Source organism: Petaurus breviceps, unplaced genomic scaffold (assembly GCF_028583685.1).
Source record: "Petaurus breviceps papuanus isolate PSGF00001 unplaced genomic scaffold, PetGlider_PUasm1.0 90763, whole genome shotgun sequence".
Lineage (NCBI taxonomy): Eukaryota > Metazoa > Chordata > Mammalia > Diprotodontia > Petauridae > Petaurus > Petaurus breviceps.
The window spans coordinates 13,326,894-13,352,144 of NW_027187340.1; the positions used below are offsets into that span (position 1 = coordinate 13,326,894).

The 25,251-nt window shown below is 34.9% G+C and overlaps 1 protein-coding gene and 1 pseudogene across 4 annotated transcripts in view; one reads left to right on the forward strand and one right to left on the reverse strand.

The window, feature by feature from the left end:
- NCKAP1 (NCK associated protein 1) overlaps nt 1–25,251 on the reverse strand; it is a 123,665-nt gene that overhangs the window by 64,475 nt on the left and 33,939 nt on the right. For all 4 annotated transcript variants that reach the window (XM_069068586.1, XM_069068587.1, XM_069068585.1 and 1 more), the window contains 7 exons: nt 10,521–10,613; nt 10,246–10,302; nt 9,381–9,523; nt 9,203–9,293; nt 3,813–3,950; nt 3,160–3,208; nt 930–1,086 (listed from right to left, as the gene is read on the reverse strand). In XM_069068586.1, the coding sequence (XP_068924687.1) occupies nt 930–1,086; nt 3,160–3,208; nt 3,813–3,950; nt 9,203–9,293; nt 9,381–9,523; nt 10,246–10,302; nt 10,521–10,613 (728 nt within the window). The remainder of the gene's footprint in view (nt 1–929; nt 1,087–3,159; nt 3,209–3,812; nt 3,951–9,202; nt 9,294–9,380; nt 9,524–10,245; nt 10,303–10,520; nt 10,614–25,251) is intronic.
- Nucleotides 11,535–13,888, forward strand: LOC138146571 (ubiquitin-conjugating enzyme E2 C-like; annotated as a pseudogene).

Here is a 25,251-nt window from a genome sequence, read left to right on the forward strand (position 1 = left end):
CATCTACACTGACAAACTAAGATTTCAGGCTTTCACCAAAATGTAATTGTCTGTGCAGGTACCATAGGCACTAATGAAGACAATTAAGAACAAAGGTTCTTAATTTGGATCTGCAAACTTATTTTTTTAAAAAATATTTTGATAACCATATTTCATTATCTTTTTTTATTCTTTATTTTATACATTTAAAAAACATTATTCTCAAATGGGAGTCTACAGGTTTCATCAGAATATCAACTTTATATCTGATTCTGTTGATAAATAAAAGAATAAAATTCTTAGATATTCATAATTGTTTTTAATGATTTTATATAAAATTTCTAGAGTTAATTATTTAACTAAGGCAGTCTTTTAAAAATATATATATAAAGTCCCGAATAAGAGAATCCTTGCTTCAATTTAATTTCCCCTCAACTACACACATAGCTCTACTTGGTTTCAAGATATTTCATGCAGTTTCCTACAGAAAGAAAACCTAAGTATAAAAACATGAAAACAAATTTATTTATTAAGTTAGAGAAGACATGAAATCAACTGTTTTAAACAGCTGACATTTAGATCACAAAATCAGAGGCTGGAGTATTACTTGGAGTAATGTCTAATACAGAACATATTCTCTTCAGCGACCTCTTTACTATTTTTTTCAAATTGCCTACTTTAATCCCGAAAGCATTTCTAAAGATTTCAAGACTCCAAACAACATAGTAAATAGCAGAGTAAAGATTAGCCCTCCCCCCTGACACAAGGCCTTATCTGATTTCATACAAACTACATTTAAGGAAGACAGAGACTGGCTTTATTCCAATCTATACTTTCTGAAAGCTATATAATTAGTGAGTTTTCCTATATTATCTATTTTAGAATATGTGGAATTTAAACATTAAAATAACAATAACCTTATGAAAGAGATGAGAAAAATCAGAACATACCCTCTTATGTTCACAAACAAATCTTCAGCAGCCTTATGAATATGAAAAACTTCATCCCGAAATAGGGAGAGGCAAGAACTACTTTGAAGAGCTAGCTTCCAAAGGTTCAGTGCTGTAGTATCAGTATTCAGGATTCCATGGCACAAAATAAAGCCAACTTTAAATAAAAATAAAGCAAATACAAGTATAAAAATCTGGGGCAAAGAGATCCTTTACATATAATACAGATCTTAGAAAAAAATAGACAAAAAAATTCATAAACTCCAAAGCTTTAAATTCTATGTTGTATTTTTCTGTAATAGTAATAATGTCAGATTGGGATATTATTTCTATTTGCTTTATAATAAAAAGTCAGAGCCCATTTCCCCAAATGCTTATGTGGAAGGGAGAAAGCATTTCAGTTCTGAATAGACTGTAAAGTCAGATTTTTATAGGTGGTACAGAGACAATGTGACATGTTGTACTTACATATGATATCTTTACAACTAACTATATAGCACTGGCTCCCAACTTCTTTTCAACCAAAACTATTCTTTCTAAAGCTACTAATGACCTCTTAATTACTAAATGGAATGACTAATTTTCAATCTTCATCCTTGGCCTTTCTGCAACATTTGACACTGTCAATTACCCTCTTCTCTTTGATTCTCTCTTCTCTCTAGGTTTTTGTGACACTGTTTTTCCCTGTTCTCCTTTTACCTATCTATTTGCTATTTCTCAGGCTCTTTTGATATATCTTCATCCAGATCACACCCACTAACTGTGGGTATCCCAAAGGACTCTGTCCAGGGCTGTCTTTTTTTTTTCCACTTTATGCTATTTCACTTGATCTCATTAGATCCCATGGTTTCCATTATCTTCATACAAATGACTGTCAGATCTACTGATCCAGTCCTAACTTCTGCCTCTACTTCCAATCTCGTATCTCAAAACGAGTATTAGATATAGCAAACTAGATTACAACAGAGATATCTTAAACATGTTCAAAACTGAACTCATTATTTTCCCTTCCAAACATTCTCCCCTTCCTAAATTTGTCAAGGGCACCACTCTCCTGGTCATGCAGGCTTGCAACCTAGGAGTCATGCTCTACTACACTTTCTCTCTATTTCTCTCCCTGACCATATTCAATGAATTAGTAAGCCTTGTTGTTTTTTACTTTAGTAACATCTCTGGTAAATAGGCCCTTCTCTCCTCTGACACTGGAAGGAACCTCCTTGGTACAGGATCTTTTCACTTCACAACCAAGGTTTTGCAATAGCTTACTGGTTAGTCTGTCTCAAACCCCTTCCCATTTCAATCCATTTTTTATTGGGATGTCAAAGTGATTGTCCTAAAGCACATGTCTGACCATGGTCCCTCTACCCCAACCCCACTCAACAACTTTAATTGTTCCCTATTGCCCCCAGGATCAAATATAAAATTCTATTTGGCTTTTGAAGCCTTCTATAACCTAGCTCTCCCTCCTATCTTTCCAGTCTTACACTTTACTCTCCTCTACTCTACGATCCAGTTAACACTGTACTCCTTGGAGTCCGTCCATATATAAGACTCCATTTCCCAAATCTAGACATTTTTATTGACTGTCTCTCATGCCTAGAACTCTCTCCCTCATCTCCACCTCCTAGTTTCCCTGTTTTTTTTTTTCAGGTCTCAACTAAAGTCTCATTTCAAACAGACAAGTAGTCTGTTTCAGGCCTCCCTTAATCTAGTGCCTTCCCTGCATTTATCTCATACATAGTTGTTTGGATACGGTTTCCTCCTTTAGGCTGTAAATTCCTTGATTTGGAGCAAGGACTATTTTTTGCCTTTCTTCACATCCCCACTGCTTAGAACAGTGCATAGCATATAGTAAACACTTAATAAAGGCTATATGTCTGATTGAAAGGTTAAGATATTAGCCCAGAATGACATAGCCAAAATGTGTCAGAAGTTGAAGAGACAGAACTTGAACCCTGGTATTTTTAGCTCTGATGCCACTGGCTCTCTAATCTGCTGTACCAACATTTCATATGATGTATACAAATATATATATATATATATGTTAGCATGAAAGGGTAAATTTTTACTCAAAAGAGCACAGTAAGGTGCTTTTATATCCTCCCCAAGAAGTTGGTGGTTAAACTCAGAGAAAACAAAAACTTTCAAATGAGTACATTTTAGGTTAAATTCTTGCATATTATGAAGTAAAAATCCTCAAGATAACAATACAATTTTAGAGATTACTTACAGATTATCCATTTTTCCATGGCATCCAAAGAGAGGTATTCACATGGCATCTTTAAAATAGGAAATATTCATTTTATGGCAAGAAAGTCAACTCAAATAAAATTTTATTGCTCTCTACACTCTTGCCACTGTTTTACTTAAAATATCCTAAATCTATTTATTTTGATCTAATACTAACCAAAAAGAGAGATTTTCCTCCACAATTTAAGTATCCAATATCTAAAACTTACAGGAAAAAAGGACTAAGACATATACATAATATCCTCATAGGCCAAATTTACCCAGTCTCCTCTAAAATACTAATTCCATGTACATTCTAAACAAGTTAAAAAGAAAAGTTGACATTTTCAAGATTCACAAAGCAATTCTAGAGTTTGTAGTATCTTGAGATATAAAACAATCATCTAAAAATGAGCAATGGAAATTTCCCATTTTATTCTAACTGGTATTTAGGAAGTTTACTAAATAAAAGTGAATGAATCCTAGAAATAAGAATTGTGGCAATAGATACGCAAATGGTACTTAGAATAGAAATGAATTTAAAGAACATATCAACTCTCTACACATTAAAATTTATAACTGCATATATTACCTAATGATTTAATAGACTAATCATTCTACTAATATTATTTAAGGGAAGAAAGAGAATCATACTGTGTCAGATTGTGCAGGATTAAGCATTGTACTGGGTGCACTAATAAGGCTCAGTAACTGTGCATTTCTCCATTGGTCAGCTGAGAGATTCCTTCGAGGATATACCATCTGAAGTGAAATTAGAGCATCTGAAAGAGACTGTATATAAAAAAAAAGTTAATGTACAGTTAGAGACTTCAAAATAATTTTTAACATGAAACTAAAAATAGGTTTATTTTTATCATTTTATCATAAAACTAGAATATTCCCTTGAACTAAAAACAAAGTAAAATTCTGCAATAATGATACTTATTTACCCTCCACACATGCATACACTCATGCAACTCTGTCCCTCTGTACTCATTCTCCAAGGGAAAAGGCCTGAAAGATTAGTTCCTTTCTAAAACAGCTGAAAAAAGTATGGAACCACAAATAAATTATGTACTGGAATCTTTCACTTCAGGAATGGGGGTCCAAAGATATCCCCACCTATGCAATTTAAGGCTATGTCCTATCCCAGTAAAAAAGAGCTTCATAGTTTTCACTGTCCAAGTTTTCTATTGTACTGTTTTAACTGTAAAACAATACAATGGCACAGTTTCCTGGTAAATATCAAGAATCCATTATTTTCTTAATCATCTGAACATCTAAAAATAAAATGAATTGTCTGAAATAATCAAACACTGTGATTTCTCAACCTTTTTGGAATAACCTATTGCTCTTTTTGCTTGCTTTCATAATTTTATTATTAAAATTAAATTTGTTTTTAAAAAGTAAAATCAGATATTACCCAAAAATAACTAGATACTGTGCAATGTCAAAAAAGTAAAATTTGTAATTTCTTTTCAAATGCAAATTAAAATTTTACGATTCATTCTGGGTGGGAGGTGTCCTAAGCCCAAGGCAGCACTTATAGCCTTCATATAGATGAGACACAGTAACTAAATAGTTGAGCCAAACAGGCTGGAATAGTCAGCCAAGAGGTGAGATTAAATATAATTTTGTACAATCTTGACACTTTCATGTCCAAAACATTGCACCTATTTTTTCAGGACCAATGAGATCTACCAACCCTTCAAGAAAATTTTTTCACTTAACACACTGGAAATGAAATTCAATATCGGCAAAGTTGTAACAGCTGCATTCATTCACTACTCATGAAATTACAAACTTGTACAATCTTTGTGAAGAATACTCTGGTAGCATATACAGAAATGAAAAAATGTCATGCCTTCTGATTCAATGATGTAGTCATTTGGAAAATAACCCCCAAGGTGGGACAGGATAGAGGGAATTATAGTTAGTCTTTCACAATATAACTACTATGGAAATGTTTTGCATAACTACACATATACAACCTATATTGAATTGTTTATATTCCCAGTGGTGGTGGGTGAGGAGGGAAGAAGGGAAAGAATCTGGAAATCAAAGTTTTAAAAACAAATGTTTAAAAAAACCTGCTTTTTATATGCAACTGGGAAATAAGATATATAGGCACTGGGGTATAGAAATCCATTTTGCCCTACTGTTGGGGGGGAGATGAGGGAGGATATAAGAGAGAACAGATTAGGGGAAGGGGCATTCAGGAGGCTCGCTATTTTGGGGTGGGAGCAGGGGAAAGATGGGGAGAAAAATTTGTAACTCAAAATCTCATGGAAATGAATGTTGAAAACTAAAAATAAATAATTGGAAAAAAAATTTTAAAAGGGAAAATAAATGCTCCTTAGCATGTTACTAAAAACAAACAAAAAAAAAAGCTATCTGTTCAAAGAATTCCATGGCAGCATTGTCACTGCAAAATATTAGAAACCACTGACATATCCAACAGTAGAGATACGTTTGAATAAATTGTAGTTTTAATGTAATGGAATATACAACAACAACAAAAATCTAGAAAGACATTTATTTATTATACTTTATTTATTTATTACAAGGTTAAATGAAAGAAAGCACAACTAGAATGGAGCTAACTATACTCACATAAGGAAAAAATGAAAGAATGAACAAAGAATCCAGGTGAAAAATTTTACAGGGGGTAACTGAAAAAATGTTATACTTTAGGAATGCGACTAACTAATTTAAATGTAATGAGCATATTTGGTTGTATTGTATTAAATTTCTAATAACACATTAAATTTAAACATTTATATAAGCTTTTGATAGGGCATGGGGAAGAGCTATATAATAGTGTCTGGTGACTCTTTAGTGCTTAAGGGAACTGAGACAGCTAATTATTGGTATGTCAAATAACAACAGAGATATGCCATCTTCCCAAGGTCCAGGACCAGGAAGAAAAACTCTCAAAACCTGTCAAATCTGATGACTACAATCTATATATGGTAATTCACCAGACAACTGATATAGAGGGAAGGAATCTAAGAAACTTTAAGACCCAATGGGTACAGATAGTATTTTCATCATTGAGGCCTTGAATTTTCTGGGCTTCCTCAAATGATAATTTCCTGATATTTTGGACTGAAAAGGAAGAACTGGTGGTTGAAATAGAAATATTAAAACTATTTGCAGAAAATAATCACTCTACCTTAGGATTTATGACAGAGAAGAGAAAAGCCAAGAATAGTATGACCTCTACCCAAAGAAAAGCTAGGTACAATAAAGTTTTATCCAGAGACTTAAATTCTACAGAGGTAGCAGCCCAAGAAGGTAGGGATCTCAAAAATTAGATTCTACAGACAAAAAGATAAGCAATTCCAATGAAAAAGAAAGAAGCAATGTGGATGAACAGAAAACTCATCAACTAACCTAAGTTGGACTTAGGAAATGTTGTATTAAGAGATTCTAGTTCAGTTATGATTCAGATTTACTGGACTGAGTACTCTATTTCAATTCAGATACTAGAGAAAAACTGAGGATGGAGAATCACCCAGAATTATCTATATCAATTTTAAGTGTCAAAAAAACAAAGTGTATTCAAAATAATACCAGTCCATCAATTTTAAGTGTCAAAAAAACAAAGTGTATTCAAAATAATGCCAGTCAATTTGGAATTACGCCCAAAGGGCAAACTACATATCACTACTAGGTCTAAAAGAGATCACAAAAAAGGGAAAAGGACCTACATATAAAAAAATATTTACAGAATCTATTTGTGGAGGCAAAGAATTGGAAACTGAGGAAATGCCCATCAAACGAGGAATGGCTGAGGGGCGGCCAGGTAGCACAGCGAGTAAGAGCACCAGCTCCAGTGTCAGGATGACCTGGATCAAATCCGGGCTCAGATACTCAGCACCACACCCAGAATAACTGGCCATGTAACCTTGAGCAAGTTACTTAACTCTGACTGCTTAAAAAAAAAATGAGGAACGGCTGAACAAGTTGTAGTATATGAATTTAATGGAATACTATTGTGATATAAGAAATGATGAGCAGGCAAATTTCAGAAAAACCTGGAAAGACCTACATGAAGTGATGCTGAGTGAAGCAAGGAGAACCAGGAGAACACTGTACACAATAACAGCAATACTATGGATCAACTATGATAAATTTAGTTCTTCCTAGCAATACAATAATTCAAAACAATTCCAAAAGTTTCATGATGGAAGAAAATGCTATCCACATCCAGGGAAAGAACTATGGAGTCTGAATGCGGATCAAAGCAGACCATTTTCATTTTATTTCTGTGGTTTTCCCCTTCTGTTCTCTTTCTTCTTTCATAATGTGACTAAAGTTAAAATGTTCAACATGATTGTGATAGGGTGGTGGGATCTGGACCCCAAAAAGCCCTAAGATCATATCTCTGGCAACTTCCCAATCTCTCAGTAGATCCTTGTTCTGTGAAAAAAAATTCTCTTGTTGCAAAACACATTCTCTTATCAGGGTTCATGGCCCAAGGATTTTTGTCCCTGGATGACTCAAGGACTCTCCTTCCTGTCAGATTCCTCAAGGTCCATGCCTCTAACAAGTCCCTCAATGTCTGGTACACTCATTACAGTTTCCCATCCATAGCTCCCAAAGACACCTCGACTCCTAGATTAGTTATTAGCATCCCTAACATAATATTTTCCCATGCCCCTTTTCCATATAAGCCCCAGCACCATCCTTACTCTCTTGCAGCACCATCCTTACTCTCTTGCAGCTTCCATTAAGACCCTTACCCACTTTTGCTAAAGCATTACAATAAACTTTTTGCCACTTGTCTAAGAGAAGGCTTAAGCGTGTGAATTTATTCCAGGCACCTCTGCCTTGGCATTCTCGGGGTCCCAGCATCCCCAAACCTTGTCAATTGCACATGTATAACCTATATCTTGGTGAGGGGGGTGGAAGGGCAGAAGGGATTTGGAACTCAAAATCTTATTTAAAAAAATCAATGTCAAAAACTATTTTTACATGTAATTGGAAAAAGTAAAAATACTATTTACAAAAATAAAACAAAATTAATTGGAAAAATGATGCTAGTGAATATTGATTTTCAACACTAAAAAAGCTAGGGAACTATAATACTTCCATTCCTTACCTATAAAATGAGGCTGGGTTAAACGTTCAGTAAAGTCACCACCAACTCAGATTCCATAATTCTTTGAATAATACCTAGCAAAACCTATACAATGGACCTAATTTTTAGCATGTTATAAAAGGTGACAGAATTACATATTAAAGAATTTCAACACTAAAGAGATCTTAAAGATTTATAGTCAATCCCCAAGATACTATACATTAAATTATTTCCCCAAATGGCAATTTTTGCCATAAGAAGTTGGCTCTAACTTGGTTGATATCTAAACACACACACACACACACACACACCCCCCATCTCCAAAACATAAATGTAACTATTACATCGGCTGACATATCATCTTTAGGATATCTCATCAAGCAATGGATTCATCAACAAGCATTTGTTAAACATGGGATAAGCCCTGGAGATTTAAAGGCAGAAATGAAACAGTCCATGTCCTCAAGAAGCTTATTATTCTGTTGGAGGAAACAATATGAGCATACACAAAAAACAAAGTAATTTTTGGGGGGGAAGACACTAGCAGCAGGAGTGATGATTAGGAAAGGCTTCACGTAGAAAACAGCACTAGAGATGAGTACTAAAGGAAACCAGGGACTCTAAGAGAAGGAGGTGAGGAGGCAATACACTTCAGGAAAGAGGAAAGAGAAATAAATGGATTTCTCTGCTGCAATGGGATCCCAGTAGAGACTAGATGTAAATCAAACAACAGTGGATATAGTCAGCATGATTGTCAATAGTACATAAGTAGGTATGGAGAAGGGGGATGGCAGGAGTGATCCAAGGGTTACCATTTGACATGGTGTGACATGGAGCATCAATAATGCTATCATATCTCACAACATAATGTTTTGATACTAGGACACACATAATAAAAACAGTCTAAAAATCTACCAAAACATACATTAAAGCTATCTACAAAAACCAATATATATACCTTGCTATGGGGTACAAATTCTTCCATCATTTTCTTTAAAGGATTTTCATAATCTACAATCATCTGGCCAAGTCGTGGATATTCCCGATCACTTAAAAACAAAATCCAAAAACCAATTTTTTACTGAGTTTAAAGTCAACAAACTAGAATTTTCAATTAAAAAAAAATTAAGTTATACCTTGCTCCATGGGTCATTTCATGAGCATAATTGTACAATCCAATGATTGCTTTTCTTTCTTCAATTCGTGACAGCAGTATCATTAATGTTGTATAAGTTATGATCAAATCAAGGTAGTTCTTTGTTAAATCAAAGTTTACAGTCTGGAAAAAAATTATGATTTTTTTTTTTGGTAACCACAAAACCTCATATATGCAAACCAAATAAAATTCACTTCAAATAACTTTAAAGTAAAAAAATTTCTCCTTTGCAAAGCTAATTAATAACTTTTATTGAAAACATCACTAAATTTTGCAAAAACTAGTGAAATAAAACCTCAACCATTTAGGAACTTTCAAGATGGAAGGCTTGAGAAGGACAATTATAAAAGAAACGGAAATATCACCATCAAATCTCAAATGGGGGGTGGAAAGGATGGTAATTTGCAACATTTTGACATATCAGAAAACTATACTTTTTACTCTTTCTCCAGTATACATAATTTGTCAACCTCATATTGCATTTTGTATTGTAGTAACATCAATTAAGAGTTGATTATTTAGAAGGAGCATTTAGAATTGGAAATACAAAATTAAAACAGTCAATTCATTACTATAAGTGTAAGGCAGAGATGAATTATAGTTTAGGGAAACATCAAGTCTCTAGTCAAAACAGAATATTTTATGCCAAGGTACAAAAACCACTCTAAGTCAAGTATATTACAATGATGTTTGTGTTATCCTTGACAATCAAACCCCACCAAAAAACTATTAAATTCTTACCTTCCTCTTTAGCTATTTCAATTTACAGTTTAATTATAAGGACCTTTAAAGTTAAAAGGCTACTGCAGCTGATAAGATCTTATTAAAAAAATTAAGATACTTACAATATCAAAGAAGACTTGGCAAACATCAATAGTATTCAGCAATTCACAAACATGATCCTGAAAATAAATTATTCATGTTAATCATTGATATTTTAAAATAACTTTAATTTCAGGATCTCTATTATATAGACATCTCAATGTTTCTATTTGGAGAGACTTCCAGAAACAGTTCACATTTCAAATTTCATTATATAGGATAGAAAAAGCATTATGTACAATTTTAAATGCTTTAAGTGCTAATTTCAAGCAGTTAGGCTTCATATTAAATTCCATACCTTAAATTCCATAACATCTACAAATGTGAAGTAATATAATGCCAAATTCTTTAAAATCTCGGATTTTTCTTTCTGCAGCTGTGCAAGCTGTTGCTGTAAAATAATCACAAGTATCCATGTTATTATTTCTATAGTTCAAAGATGTTTTAAAAATTGATAGCAGAAATCTTCTTTGGGCTATACAGGTGAAACCAACATAATTGCTATATGCAAGCAGAAGCTTTTGAAACTGTAGTCTTAGATAATTCAGGCTTTTTAAACAAACCAAAATACTCAAGATAATAATTGCTAAAAGCGATCTGCAACTGATAGTGTAAGGCTATAAAACAAAATGGAGATTAGTACCTGAACTGAACTATTAGCCGAGCTACACAGAACTGGAGAAAGTTAGGAAAACAGGATTGTAAAATGAGCAAGTTAAAAAAAAACAAACTAAAAATGTCTGAGCACAAATCAAGATGATGAAAATGGTATTATCTAAGTAGGAAGAAAAGGTGAAGAAGTTTACAAGTAACACTACAAAAACAATATGCTTTGTAAATTTGAACTTACCAAAAAGAACATCCAGGCAAAGCCACGTTACGCATGCAAAATAAAATGTAGATACAAACATAAAATACAGTAACGGTTCTTTGACCAGTTCCACAAACACAATAATACATTAAACAAAAGAAAAAAAAGAAAGAAATGAGAAAGAAGCAAACACTGGTGTTAAGACAGTGGTGAACATATGGAAGAGGTATATGTGAATACAACAAAAATAATGACATTAGCTTTTAATAAATAGCTTAATATCCAAATTTTGTCCCACTTAGTTGTTTTTAATACAAACTCTTACAAAGAAATTGTTCAATGTAAATCAAGAGCCTACTCAGCGATAAAAAAAATTTACAGTGGCCTCCGTGAGCCAAAAGACAAAAATAAGCTTGATAGCACTCAATATTGCCCCCCAAAAGTCAAAATTCAAACATCTACTGAAGTCATTTCTCAGGACCCACTTACATTTACTTCATAATTCTAATGAAAGCCTAGATATATGATGTTCCAACCCACAGCAGATTAGAATCAGTAACTTTGGAAACAGGATATTAGAGTTTAGTTGAGCTAACAGGGCTGGGGAACCTGCAGCCTTGAGGTCACATGTGGCCCTCTAGATCCTCAAGTGCAGCCCTTGGACAGAATCCAAACTTCACAGAATAAATCCCCTTAATAAAAGGATTTGTTTTATAAAACTTGGACTCAATCAAACAGCCACACACCCAAAGACCTAGAAGGCCACATGTGGCCTCAGGTTTCCCACTCCTCCACAGAATCTATAAAATTCTCATTTGTGTCTTCTGAAAATTTATGGGATCCTAGTATTTAGTATCTTAGAGATCACCTAGTCCAAAATTATCATATCCCAGCTGAAGACGAGGGAAGAAACTAAAGAACAGGAAGTTAAATGACTCCCCAAGATCATAAAGGTAGCTAAGTAGCAGAATCAAGATTTGAACCCAGATCCTCTGATAGTAAATCCAGTTCCCTTGCACTATATGATAATACTGAGAAAGATGAAAATCTGTAGAAAGCAAATTTTTAAAACTTTTCAACAAAGAGAATAGGGAGCCATTACGTGAAAGGTAAGGAGCCCTACATAAAATACCTAAAATAATTTAATATGTTGTCATACAATACAATAATATTCATGATAACCTTGACATCAAAAATTTATAAAGATATTCTTTTAAAGATAAAATATGTTGGAACTATAACCAAAGGGGAATCAAACTGTGCATATCCTTTGACCCAGCAATACCACTACTAGGTCTGTATCCCAAAGAGATCATAAAAAACGGAAAAGGACCCATACGTACAAAAATATTTATAAGTAGCTCTTTTTGTGGTGGTAAAGAACTGGAAATTGAGAGGATGTCCATCAACTGGGGAATGGATGAACAAGTTGTGTCATAGGAATGTAATAGAATAGTACTGCAATATAAGAAATGATGAGCAGGCAAATTTCAGAAAAACCTGGGAAGACTGACATGAACTGATACTAAGTGAAATAAGCAGAACCAGAACACTGTACATAGTAACAGCAACACTGTGTGATGATCAACTATCATAGACTTAGCTCTTCTCCATAATACAATGATCTAAAATGAGTCCAAAAGACTCATAATGGAAAATGCTATGCACATCCAGAGAAAGAACTATGAAGTCTGAATGCAGATCAAAGCAGACTATTTTCACTTTTTTTTGTGTGTGGTTTTTCCCATTTGTTCTGTCTCTTCTTTGACAACATGACTAATGTGGAAATAATTTTAACATGATTGCACATGTATAACCTATATCAGATTGCTTGCCATCTTGGGGAGAGGGAAAGGGGGTGCCAAAGGAAGAAAAATTTAAGTCTTATAAAAAATGAATTATGAAAACTATCTTTATGTGTAATTGGAAAAAAATAAAATGCTATTTCTTGTTTGTTAGTTTTTTCTTGCTTCTTTTTTTTGGAGGGGGGAGGGCAGGGCAATTGGAGTTAAGTGACTTGCCCAAGGTCCCACAGCTGGTAAGTGTTATGTGTCAGAGGCCAAATTTGAACTCAGGTCCTTCTGACTCCAGGGCTGGTGCTCTATTCACTGTGCCACCTAGCCACCCCAATAAAATACTATTTACAAAAAAAAAAAAAAGGACAAAATAAGCAATATATCTTGGTTATGTAAAAAATAATGTACCCTGTAACACACTGTTTGGCATATACTAGCAATGGAGTAAAAGACATATGGAATCTTTCTGATAAAATATTCATAGTAACATTTTTTTTGCGGTAGCAAAAACATGAAAATAAAATTAGTTTCCATGGGCAACCCGGCCACTGCTAGCGCCACCACCTCCTGTAAGGGGGCCGAGCCTGGGGCAGCCATGGCCCGAGGGTCCGTGGGCAAGAGGTTACAGCAGGAATTGATGACCCTGATGATGTCTGGAGACAAAGGAATTTCTGCCTTCCCGGAGTCAGATAATCTCTTCAAGTGGGTTGGGACCATCCATGGGGCAGGCAGGACTGTATATGAAGACCTAAGGTACAAGCTCTCCTTGGAATTCTCCAGCGGCTAACCTTATAATGCTCCCACTGTGAAATTTGTCACACCTTGTTACCATCTTAATGTTGGACACCCAAGGGAATATCTGTTTGGACATCCTCAAGGACAAGTGGTCAGCTCTGTATGATGTCAGGACCATCCTGCTATCTATCCAGAGTCTGCTGGGAGAACACAACATTGACAGTCCATTAAACACATGCTGCTGAACTTTTGACAAATCCCACAGCCTTTAAAAAGTACCTGCTGGAAACCTACATGAAGCAGGTGACTAGCCAAGAGCCCTGACCCTAGCTGCCCAGACTACCTTCCTTCATCTTGTGTGTATGAGTGCGTTTGTCTATCTTTTCCCATTCCTTGTAACCTGTCTTCTTCTGTAAAGGACTCTGTATCATACTGTTTTCCTTCCTTTTTTTTTTTCTTAAGCCCTAATCCAGCCCTCAACATTAATGTATAAATAAAGTTTTGTTTAAAAAAAATTTAGTTTCCATGAATTATGCATAAATAAATTGCGTCATTAAATGAAGTATTATTATTAAGATTATTAAGAAATGACAAATATGAGGAAGACAGAAATAGTGGAAAACTTTTATGAACTAATAAAAGTAAATTCAAACTAGAAACATATTCACTATAATAATGTAAGGGAAAGGAACTATAAATTGTAGCTATATACTGTAATCATGATTAATTTTGGCCCAAAAGGAGAGCTAAGGATGTGTATGTCCCTCCTTTACTTAGAGAGATGTTGGCCATGAGTGCAAAATTTTGGAAAAGCTAACAGACATGGTCTCTATATCTATGGGTTCTGCTTAACTTTTTATTTATTATAATGGAAGGCTCTAGGGAAGTGTGGGAATGGAGGTATAACTGGCAATGTCTGACATAAAAGCAAAAGACATCAAAAATTTTTATAAAAAAGAAACTTATAGCACAAAAATATTACATCATACTTCACACAACAGAAGCATGTTCTTATGCTTATTTAGTTATTCCTCAATTGATAGGCATTTCTTTAGTTTCTAGTTTTCTGTCACCACAAAAACAGTTGCCATAAATATTTTTGTGCATATATGATTTTTTCTTTTATCTTTGATTTCTTCTTGGTATAGGTCTTGCAATGATATACACTGTTTAGTAAGCTTCTGAGTATAATTCCAAACTATTTTCCAGAATGGTTTGTGCTCATTCACAAGTCTATCAACAGTATATTAATGTACCTGTTTTCTCACAAGCCTTCCAATATTTATCATTTTATTTTTTTCTTATCTCTGCCAATCTGAGGTAGAATGAATGAGGTAGAATCTGAGGATTGCTTTAATATGCATTTCTTTAGTCCAACATTCATTTTTTTTCATAGGGCTATTTTTTTTCCCTCCTGATGTTCTAAGATTATTTATCAAATGTGGAATGGCTCTTTTTTCTTACTAATCCGAATCAGTTTCTATCTTAGAAATGAGACTTTTGTCAGAGAAAATTGTTAAGCTGGAGTGTATACATGTAATAGAATATCTTATAAGAAATGAGAAAATAGATGTTTTCAAAGAGACATAGAAAAACTTATATGAACTGATATGAGAAGTAAGCAGAGCCAGGACAATTTATACTATAACACCAATATTATAAAAAAAGAACAATTTTGAGGACTTTTATAAACTGATGAAGAATGAAATAAGCAGAGCCAAAAGAACAATTTGTAGAGAGACAACAGCACTGTAAAGACAGCTTTGAAAGCTTTTTAAGTACTCCAATCAATACAATGAACATCCATAATTTCAAGAACCAGTGATGAAACATTCTATGCATCTAATGACAAAAATGCTGATAGATTTAGGGTACAGAATGAGATATCTATTTTTGCAGACAAAGAGCAAAGTAATTTGTTTTGCTTAATTATACATCATAAGGAATCTTTTTTCTTTATTTTAGTCATCTAGGAGAGAAATTTAATTCTACCTATTAAAAAAATAAAAACAGGATATGTGTGATGTCACATGCACTTTCAAATGAGGTCCCTGTTAAGTTTTGCTTATTTGTTTTACTTTTTTACAAGAGATCTCTCGGGGAGTAATGTGCAAATGTTTGCAATGTAAAAACAAAACACCAATAAAACTTGTTTAATTAAAAAAATAAAAGTAATGAATGTGGAATTCCTTGTTAACTCCACAGATACAAAAAAAATTAGTATTTTAGAACTAGAAAGGAAGAAACTCCAAGTGATTAAATAACTTGTCATAGTCAGACAGTTGACAGTGATTAAACTGGAACCTGATTCCATTAAATTATTCTGAAGGAAGTATTATTATAGTTTGCTCAAATATGAGGTTATAACTTCACACAATGAAGTAGATAACTCAAGTTAAAATAAGCTCCTTATGGGAAGAAACTTTTAATTATGTTTTTTTAAATATGATTTACAAATTTTATGTCATTTTAAACTAATTAAATTCATTTTAAACCAATAACCTTGGGAGGCAGGCATTATTATTATTATCCTCATTTTACAGATGAGGAAACTGAAGCAGAGGTCAAGTGACTTGTTCAGGGTCACAAGACTAGTAAGTCTGAGGCTGCATTTGAACTCACATCTTCTTGACTTCAGGCCAATGTTCTATCCACCACACTACCTAGCTGCCTCTAATAAAGTAATAAATGCTTATTGGACTGTTAAATCAATTTGATTCCACTCTGTACATTTTATGGTTTTCAAAAAGAGAGTCCCACTTACAAATATTCCCATAATCTTGAACACTTAGTTCAACCTTCAAGAATATTTAATATGGTAATGACCCGATTTGGTTACTCTCTCATCTCCCTACTCTATCCCACCCCCAAAATCACCAGCTCATATTCAACAACACATATTCAATGTGAATCTTGATTTAGCATTTTTTGAGTAGCAGGGGAAGACAGAGAAGCTCTTGTTAGAATTTTTGCCTTGAGTGCTGATTTATAACACAATAAATATACACTGACAGCAAGGGTCAGGTACTACGTTCTGAGGGATCTATTCCATCAGGATAGGCTATTATATCTCTGCTCTCTCAAATCCTCAAATTTAAATATAAGAATGTTGCCCAATCTGTTTATGTTAATGACACAATAGAACAGTCATGGCATGGAAGGGTATGTGAAAAAAAGATTGATATCAAGAATTTTTTAAAATAATAAGGACCTAAAAAATTACCTAGTTTAACTCCATATTTTATAAATAAGGTAACAGAGGTCCAAGGCAACAGAGGATGAAGCAAGTTATTGTCAGTCAGAGATAGAACTTAGATCTCCCGATTCCTAAGAGTACAATCCTTTTCACATTACATCACACCATCTGCTTATTTTATAAAGTTTTTCATTTTAAACCAAAAAAAAAAAAAATTAAAAGTAGGTCATAATCAGTTATCACAATTAACAATTACTAAGTGAGTTCTAAGTAACTGAGCATAGCACTAAGCCTTAATACAAAAATACATAAAATACAGTTATTATCCTTCAAAGAAAATAGGCTCTAAACCTTAATTATCATGACAAATCAGTGACAAAGCACTTTTTTATCTATTAACCTCAGACCTAGTATCACAAACTTAAATTAAAAAGTACAAGCTTTTGCAAGCGTTTGTTAGAATATTTTAACAGAGAATGCAGGAAATGTAAGAATGTAGAGATTCACAATTTATTCCTCCAAGGAACACACACACCACAATTCAGTCTGCATTTATTAATAGTCTTACTATGTGTGATGTATTGTGCTAAGTGCTGTAGATACAAGACAAAATATAATCCATACCTACTAAAAGCTGAAAATTTTACAAAAGATAGTCACACAAATCATGAGTCAAAATGCAACAAGAGAAAAGAAGTTTGGTTTTTTGTTGTTTTTTTTTTTGGAGGGGGGAAGGCAAGGCAGTTGGGGTTAAATGACTTGCCCAATGTCACACAGCTAGTAAGTGTCAAATGTCTGAGGCCAAATTTGAACTCAGGTCCTCCTGACTCCCAGGCCAGTGTTCTATTCACTGTGCGACCTAGCTTCCCCGGGTTGTTTTTTTTTTTTTTAAGTATTTTTAAGAAATTTGAGGGAGAGATCATTTCAAGCTAGGGGGAAGGAAGGTGTTGGCTAGAGGAATAGGAAAGAAGTCAAACCTGGAAAGGGAAGGATTTCAACAGGAACAAGGTGATAGGGAAGAATCAGCTTATGAAAGTAAATAAGCTTTGCCAGGCATAGAAATGGAAGAAGCAAAAAATTGTCAGAATAAGTTGCTCATCTAATGAATGAATGAATTGGGGGGGCCAGCATTTAAGTTCTTCCTCTATGTAAAGTACTATGCTAAGCACTGGAGATACAAACAGAACAGAAAAGATACTCTCAGCTCCCAAGAAGAATCTCATGGGGGTAGGGAAGGTGAGACAACACATATGGAATATTTTTAACACAAAATCATATAGAAAGATCCTATGATCCTTGGGGTACAGCAAAAAAGTAGATGGTACTGCTTTTCCTTAATATTACCTCTAATAAAATTATATCAGTTTCAAATGTTGATAATTCAATGATGCCAAGGGCTTTGGTGACAGTAACTTTCTTTTCTAAGTCTTCAATAGATGTGGCTGTAGCAGTTGAAAGAGCAATTACAAAGCTGTATCTCCACAAGGGCTATTTCCCAGAATGATGGCTGTGGGCACTTAGGCTAGAAGCATTGCTTTTCCAAAGGCTTGTGGGTCCAGGATCCTGGCCTGTCTCCATCAGGGTCTGAGGAAAGATATAGTAACAGTGGTCTGACTCGCTTTCAAAGAGCCTTGCTGCCTCACCTAGTCTGCCCTATGAATGGCATTTGGTAAAAATGCTAGGCTCTCCTTTATAGGAGTTGACTCCTCGAATGATAAATGTTAAGGGCTGGATAGGAAACAGGACTGGTGGTCTAGGCAGCACTTTTTATAAACTGTGGGTTGCCACCCCATGTAGTCTCGAAAAATTTGACTACAATAAAAGGTTTCTGAATGCGCAATGACCAAAAATTAATTAAAAATCAAATGCAAAATGAACCTGAGGTGTTTCTGGCAGAGTTTGCCCTTGTTGAATCTTGTAACTTCACTGCAGTCTTGGTTCTGAACACAAAGCATGCTCACTTTGCACTGTGCATGCCCTCATGAAAAGAAGTTGTGAGTGGAAAAACTTTAAGAAGCCCTGGTTTAGGGAATGCTGTTACCCCAGGGCTTTTATATTTAGCTGACTATTAGTAGAAGTTCATCAGCAACTGTTGCTGGTGGCAATGAGGAAGAGGTACCTCTTCTTCACAATGACCCACAATGGGGGCGCTTACAGAGTGTGGGTTTAAATAAGGTCCAGTAGCTTTGGGACCCTGTCATTCCCAATGCTCTTGGATTCAGATAATCTCCACTGACGTCAGAATGGAGATGGTAGTCAAGGTAGTGGTAGTGGTTTGACTTGCCTGATATCCAAATCAGCAGAAGGTAGAGTTTATTCAAATAGTGATATTAAAACAGATAATGATACACAGAGATCAAATTGTGGTGATGAGAAAGTAAACTGTGCAAAAGGAGAAATGAAAGTCCAAGTACAAAAGCTGCTGTAGAGTTAGAAATGACAGCATGCCTAGGACAGTGGTGCCACTTTTGAGGTAAGAATTAACTCAGTTTTGACTATATTAAGTTTGAGAGGTCAAATAGAAATATCCATTAGGTGGTAGGAAATATTGGGCTGGCAAACTGTCAAGCAAAAGATACAGATATGAACATTAATAATATAAAGGTGATAAGATATACATACACACTCTCTCTCACACACAAACACACACACACACAGGTGGACAAGATAACAAGGAAGAAGGGAAAAAAGAAAAGCAGAATTTCCCAAAAGTTAATGTATATGAATAAACAGTTCTCAAAAGAAATGCAAACTATTACCAACCATATGGAAGAATACTATAACTAATTAATAAGAAAAGAAGTGAATGTCAAACAATTTAAGTATCACCTCATATTCAGCAAATTGGCAAAGATAACCAAAAAAACAAACAAACAACAGTTAGTGTTGGAGGTATCATGCAAAGTTGGGAAGACAAATACATTATTGGTGGAGCTAAGAATTGATACAAAACCATTCTGGAAAGCAATCTTAAAGAAAGAGACTACAATTTCCACATCCTTTGACTACTCATAAGTATATGTCTCAAGGAGGTCACTGACAAAAATAGTTCCATACACACCAAATATTTATAGCAGGACTTTTTGTAGTAGGCAAGTGCAGGAAACAAAGCTAATGTCTATCAATTCATGCATATGAATTGAACTAAAGAATTCCATACAACTTCTATATAACTACCAAAGCTGGTTCCTTTCTCTGAGAGGACAGCTCTTATCAGTCATTGTTGCCCTCTCAGTCCATAGAACGAGTCCAAAGGTTTGGGGCTTTACACCTTCTATGCTTCTATGTATTGATTTCTCATATTTGGACCAACCAGACACAATGATAATAAATGCATTTTAAAAGTGTGAAAAGAAAAAAATGGCTAAGCAAAGTATGATACATTAATGTAACAGAATTATTACTGTCCTGAAAGAAATTATGAATGGAGAGAAACATGGAAAAACTTACACGAACTAAAGAAAAACAAATTAAGCAGATCTAGAAAAACAATATCAAAATTTACTCCAACAATATAAATAAGGGGCAGCCATATGGTTCAGTGAGTAAGAGCACCACCGGCTCCAGTGTCGGGATAACCTGGGGATCAAATCCGGGCTCAGATACTTAGCACCACACCCAGAAACAACTGGCCGTGTAACCTTGAGCAAGTTACTTAACTCCGATTGCTTTAAAAAAAAAAAAACAACCAATATAAATAAAAAGAACCTTCACAAAAAGTCTGAATGTTGTGAAATTATTAAAAGATAACAACAAGCTTGGCCACAAATAAAGAGATATGAAAAGAAACATTCCTCTCCTCCCCCTGGCTTTGAAGAAGTTATATTCCTTGATGTTCTAATCAGTTTTTTCAGTTATGCCCCTTATTTAAAAAATAAAATTAAAAATTTTATAAAGGATAGGTCTTGAGGAGGAGGAGGGGGAGAAATGCAGAGTAAAATCTAAACAATATAAAAACAAAATATATCAATCAAAACTTACTTTTAAAAAAGTTTAAGGGCCAACAACAGTGTCAAATGTAGGAAGATTAAGTAGACTACACTTTCAGCTTTTAACAAGGTTACTTGACTCAAAGATTATTAACAAAGTTTAAATTTTTTTTTTTTAAAGCAATTGGGGTTAAGTAACTTGCTCAAGGTTACACGGCCAGTTATTTCTGGGTGTGGTGCTGAGTATCTGAGCCCGGGATTCGATCTCCAGGTCGTCCCAACACTGGAACCGGTGCTCTTACTCACTGAGCCACCTGGCCGCCCCTAAGCAATTGGGGTTAAGTAACTTGCTCAAGGTTACACGGCCAGGTGTTTCCGGGTGGGTGCTAAGTGTCTGAGCCCAGGATTCGATCTCCAGGTCTTCTCAACACTGGAGCTGGTGCTCTTACTTGCTGTGCTACCTGGCCGCCCCAAAGTTTAAATTTTTTGATAGAGAAAACAATGACTACTTAAAAGAATGGCAAAACTTATTTGAGATTTTTAAATCTGGCTTAGTTTCTATGGAAAGAAGTAAATTCAATAAAATTTTGAAAAAGTTCAACCACAGAAAGAAAAGATCAAGATATCATCAACTCTACTTCTATAAACAATGTAAGTTACATCTAGGCTCTTTAAATGGGACATACTAAAAAATTATCAAAATGTCTTGAGAAGAAAAAAAATTCACCATCAGAAGGCTGTGTTTTATGCTTCAGTCTTCTTCCACCCCTGCAGCCACTTTTCTCTCACTGGTGAGTTCCTATAGAAACTTACATTTTAAGGAACACCTCAGACCAGTCATCCTTCTTTCTCTAGACAGTGAGCCCATCTGATTTACAAGTACCTCCCCTCTTTAGCTCCCTTTTATATGTTTCCTTCCTCCATTAGACTCTAAGCTAATGGTGGGCAGGAATCGTCTTTTTGCTTGTAAATGAATTTATAATTTATCCTTTTCAATTAACTGGAATTCATATTCATTTGTATAGGCAAATTGCAAAAGTAAAGCACATTTTATTTGAAATATATTAATCTCTATCATTAATAAAAAGAAAGTGTTCATATATACCAAATCCAAAATTTTTAGTTAGAACAGTGGTTCCCAAACTTATTTGGCCTAGCACCTTAAGGTGCTAAATTATTCATAATTCTCCTGGAAATTTATTTTCTTTAACCCTTTAATGGTTTGGGTTTTCTTTTCTTTTCTTTTTTTTGAAATTGGAGCCACCTGGGGCGGCCAGGTGGCTCAGCGAGTAAGAGCACCGGCTTCAGTGTCAGGATGACCTGGATCAAATCCGGGCTCAGACATTCAGCACCACATTCAGAAATAACTGGCCATGTAACCTTGAGCAAGTTACTTTACCCCGATTGCTTAAAAAAAAAAATTGGAGCCACCTGGATGTTACTACCACCCCCTGCATCATTACAGTATCTCCCCTCCCCCCACCGGAGCAGTATTGCCCACTTTGGGAACCTATAATTTAGACAAACACTTTGGGTGAGAGCAAAAAAATTGAAAAGATGTCCATCATATGGGGAATGGCTCAACAAACTGATACATCAACATAATGGAATATTACTATGCTGTAAGAAATGACAACTGTAGGCAGCTAGGTGGCGCAGTGAATAGAGCACAGGCCCTGGAGTCAGGAGAACCTGAATTCAAATCTGGCCTCAGACACTTAACACAAAAAACTAGCTGTGTGACCTTGGGCAAGTCACTTAATCCAATTGCCCTCCAAAAAGCAAAAAAAAAAAGAAATGACAATTGTGATAAATGTGGAGAAGCATGAAATTATTTATATGAACTGATGCAGAGCTAAGTAAGCAAAACCAAGAAAACAATAAACACATCATTCCCGTAGATATATCCTCGACCCCATTATACTTGATCTACTCAAGCAGAATGCCCCATCTACACTCTATAATCTTCAATCTCTCCCTATCTATTGGTTCCTTCTCTACTACTTCTATAAACCCCCATTCTTAAAAAGATCTTCATTTGAGCCTACTATACAACTAGCTATCATTCTTTATCTTTCCTCCTCTTCAAATTTCCTAGAAAAGGTGATCCACACAAAGAGTCTCTATTTCTTCAATTATAAACCCTCCGAATCTAGCTTCTGAAACTCACGAAACTCCTCTCTCCCAAGTCAGCAATGATCAACTGTCAAACTGAATCATTTTTTCTTAATCCTTATACTTTCTGACATCTTTGCAGCCTTTGACATTGTTGATTATCCTCATCTCCTGGCTACTCTTAGATCTTTATGACACTGTTCTCTCCTGGTTCTTCTCCTACCTATCTGACTGTTCAGACCCTAGTGCAATTAGTCTATAACTCTGGGTCCTCTTAAAGAACCCTGGGAATTACAGTGCTACCTAGATAATAAGTAGTTCTTCCAGCCCAGTCTTCACCACCATCAAGAGGAACAAATCTTAGCACTGGCCCTGGAGTCAGGAGGACCTGAGTTCAAATCTGACCTCAGACACTTAACACAAAAACTAGCCGTGTGACCTTGGGCAAGTCACTTAACCCCAATTGCCCCCAAAAAAAAAAAAAAAAAAAAAAAAAAAAGAACAAATCTTGAGGAAAGGGGCTCTGCCATTCCCTGTCACCTCTAGACATACAACAAACGATTGCTGAGCAAATGTCATTGTCAGGTAATGTTGCAGACATAACTAATAAAACCTAGAAAATAAAGCTTTAAAAACCAAAGTAATTGGAATTGTCACAAAATTCAACATGAGAAAAAGAAATGGTTTTATCAATGGAAAAGGCATTAAAGAAGATGTTTTACTATCTGCTTCACCACTGTACCCTAAGGAGAATTCTATTTGACTTGCAACTGAAGAAACTTCAGTATTCTAATCAGAATATGAACTCCTTAAGGGCAAAGAGTATCTTGCTTTTCAAACTGTAGCCCCAGTTCTTGGTCCAGTGCTTTCCACATAGTAAGCACTTGATGTTTTTCCTTTGATTTATTTGTTATTATCACAAGATTTGCTCTTATAAAACTACATCGATGTTGAACCGTGGTGATATTTCAGTTTGACTGCAAAGGTCTTTATTCTTGGGGGACAATGGAGCATACAGGCTGTCTGTTATATGATACTCTCAGTTGATAATTGACCCACATTTTTCTATCTCTGATAACAAGACAGATTTTGAGAGTTGGAAGGGACCTCAGTGGTGATGCAGTCAATCCCATACATACAAAGAATCTCCACTATGACATCCCTGACATGGTTTTGCTTCAAAGTCTTTAAGAAGTAGGAAACCACCACATCTCAAGCATTACATTTTTAGATTATCTTTAATGCTATTTATGATACTTAAGCATTGCTAATATGCTACAGCATATTTGAAAATTGTGACATGTCATGACTGATAGTCATACAGCATCACTAGAAAACACATCCACTGTATAACTAATATGGGTATTTTTACCAATAACGGAAACAAATTACCTACACCTACAGATCCTGTGTAACTTTTCCATATCCTCCATCAAACATGCTAGGAATTTACTTTAGATCTATTAAAATTTCATGAATACCAATGGAGCACAAGAACTCTCCAGGAGTTCCATCTCTCCCTCTTGCTATGCGCCCTACCCATTTTCCACTTGTACATTTCTCTGACAATCTATACGCCACTTCTTTCATGTTGCAGCCTACTCATGCTAGCTACTATCTCCACTGCTCTTACAGTGATGGCAGTATTAGTTCTTCAGAAATTGTAGTGTTTCAATGATTTGCAGTCATAGATCACTAGCAAAAGAATACTGATGCTCAAAGATAGGCCTTTTTATCAGGGAGATGTTTAGAACCATTAAAAGAACTACATCATTTGCCAAAATATATTCTAGCCTTTACTCCTGTTAAATTTTGGGCCCACTCTCCATATTAAGTATACCTGCTATAGAAAATCGTTTATAAGAATCTACCTATTTGTTCTCCTATTTTCTTAAAGAACAAACCTCAGTGTAAACATAATGTATTTCATTCTCACAGAAATGTTATTAAGATGGGAAAACTAAGCATATGGGCAGGAAGTTAATACTGATTCTTCAATCACTTTTCATCAGTAGTAATCACCTAAATGATTTTTTTCCATTTACTAGATATCACTCCCCCTTCAGATTTCCTAAAAATAAATTCCTCAATGCCTTTACTGTCATCAGTGCTGAAAAAATGAATGGCTACATAACATTTCTATTCTACTTAATCATGAAAATCAGGCTTCTTGCATTCATGTTGTGGGGGTTCTACTGTCATCAATGCTGAGAATAGTTGGCTACACAACATTTCTGTTCTATTTTTTATCTGTTTGTTGTGTTTCCATTTTATTTTAAACTACATAGGAGAAAATCTGAGTTGATTAGGTCTTATGCTGAAGTTTCCAACTAATTTGTGAAGTGATACTACATGATTTTCTTTAGTTTTTAATCTTGAACCATATTTTTTTTCATCTATTTTTCACTCTTCTATGACCAATTCTACTCTGAAAAATTAAGTTGCAT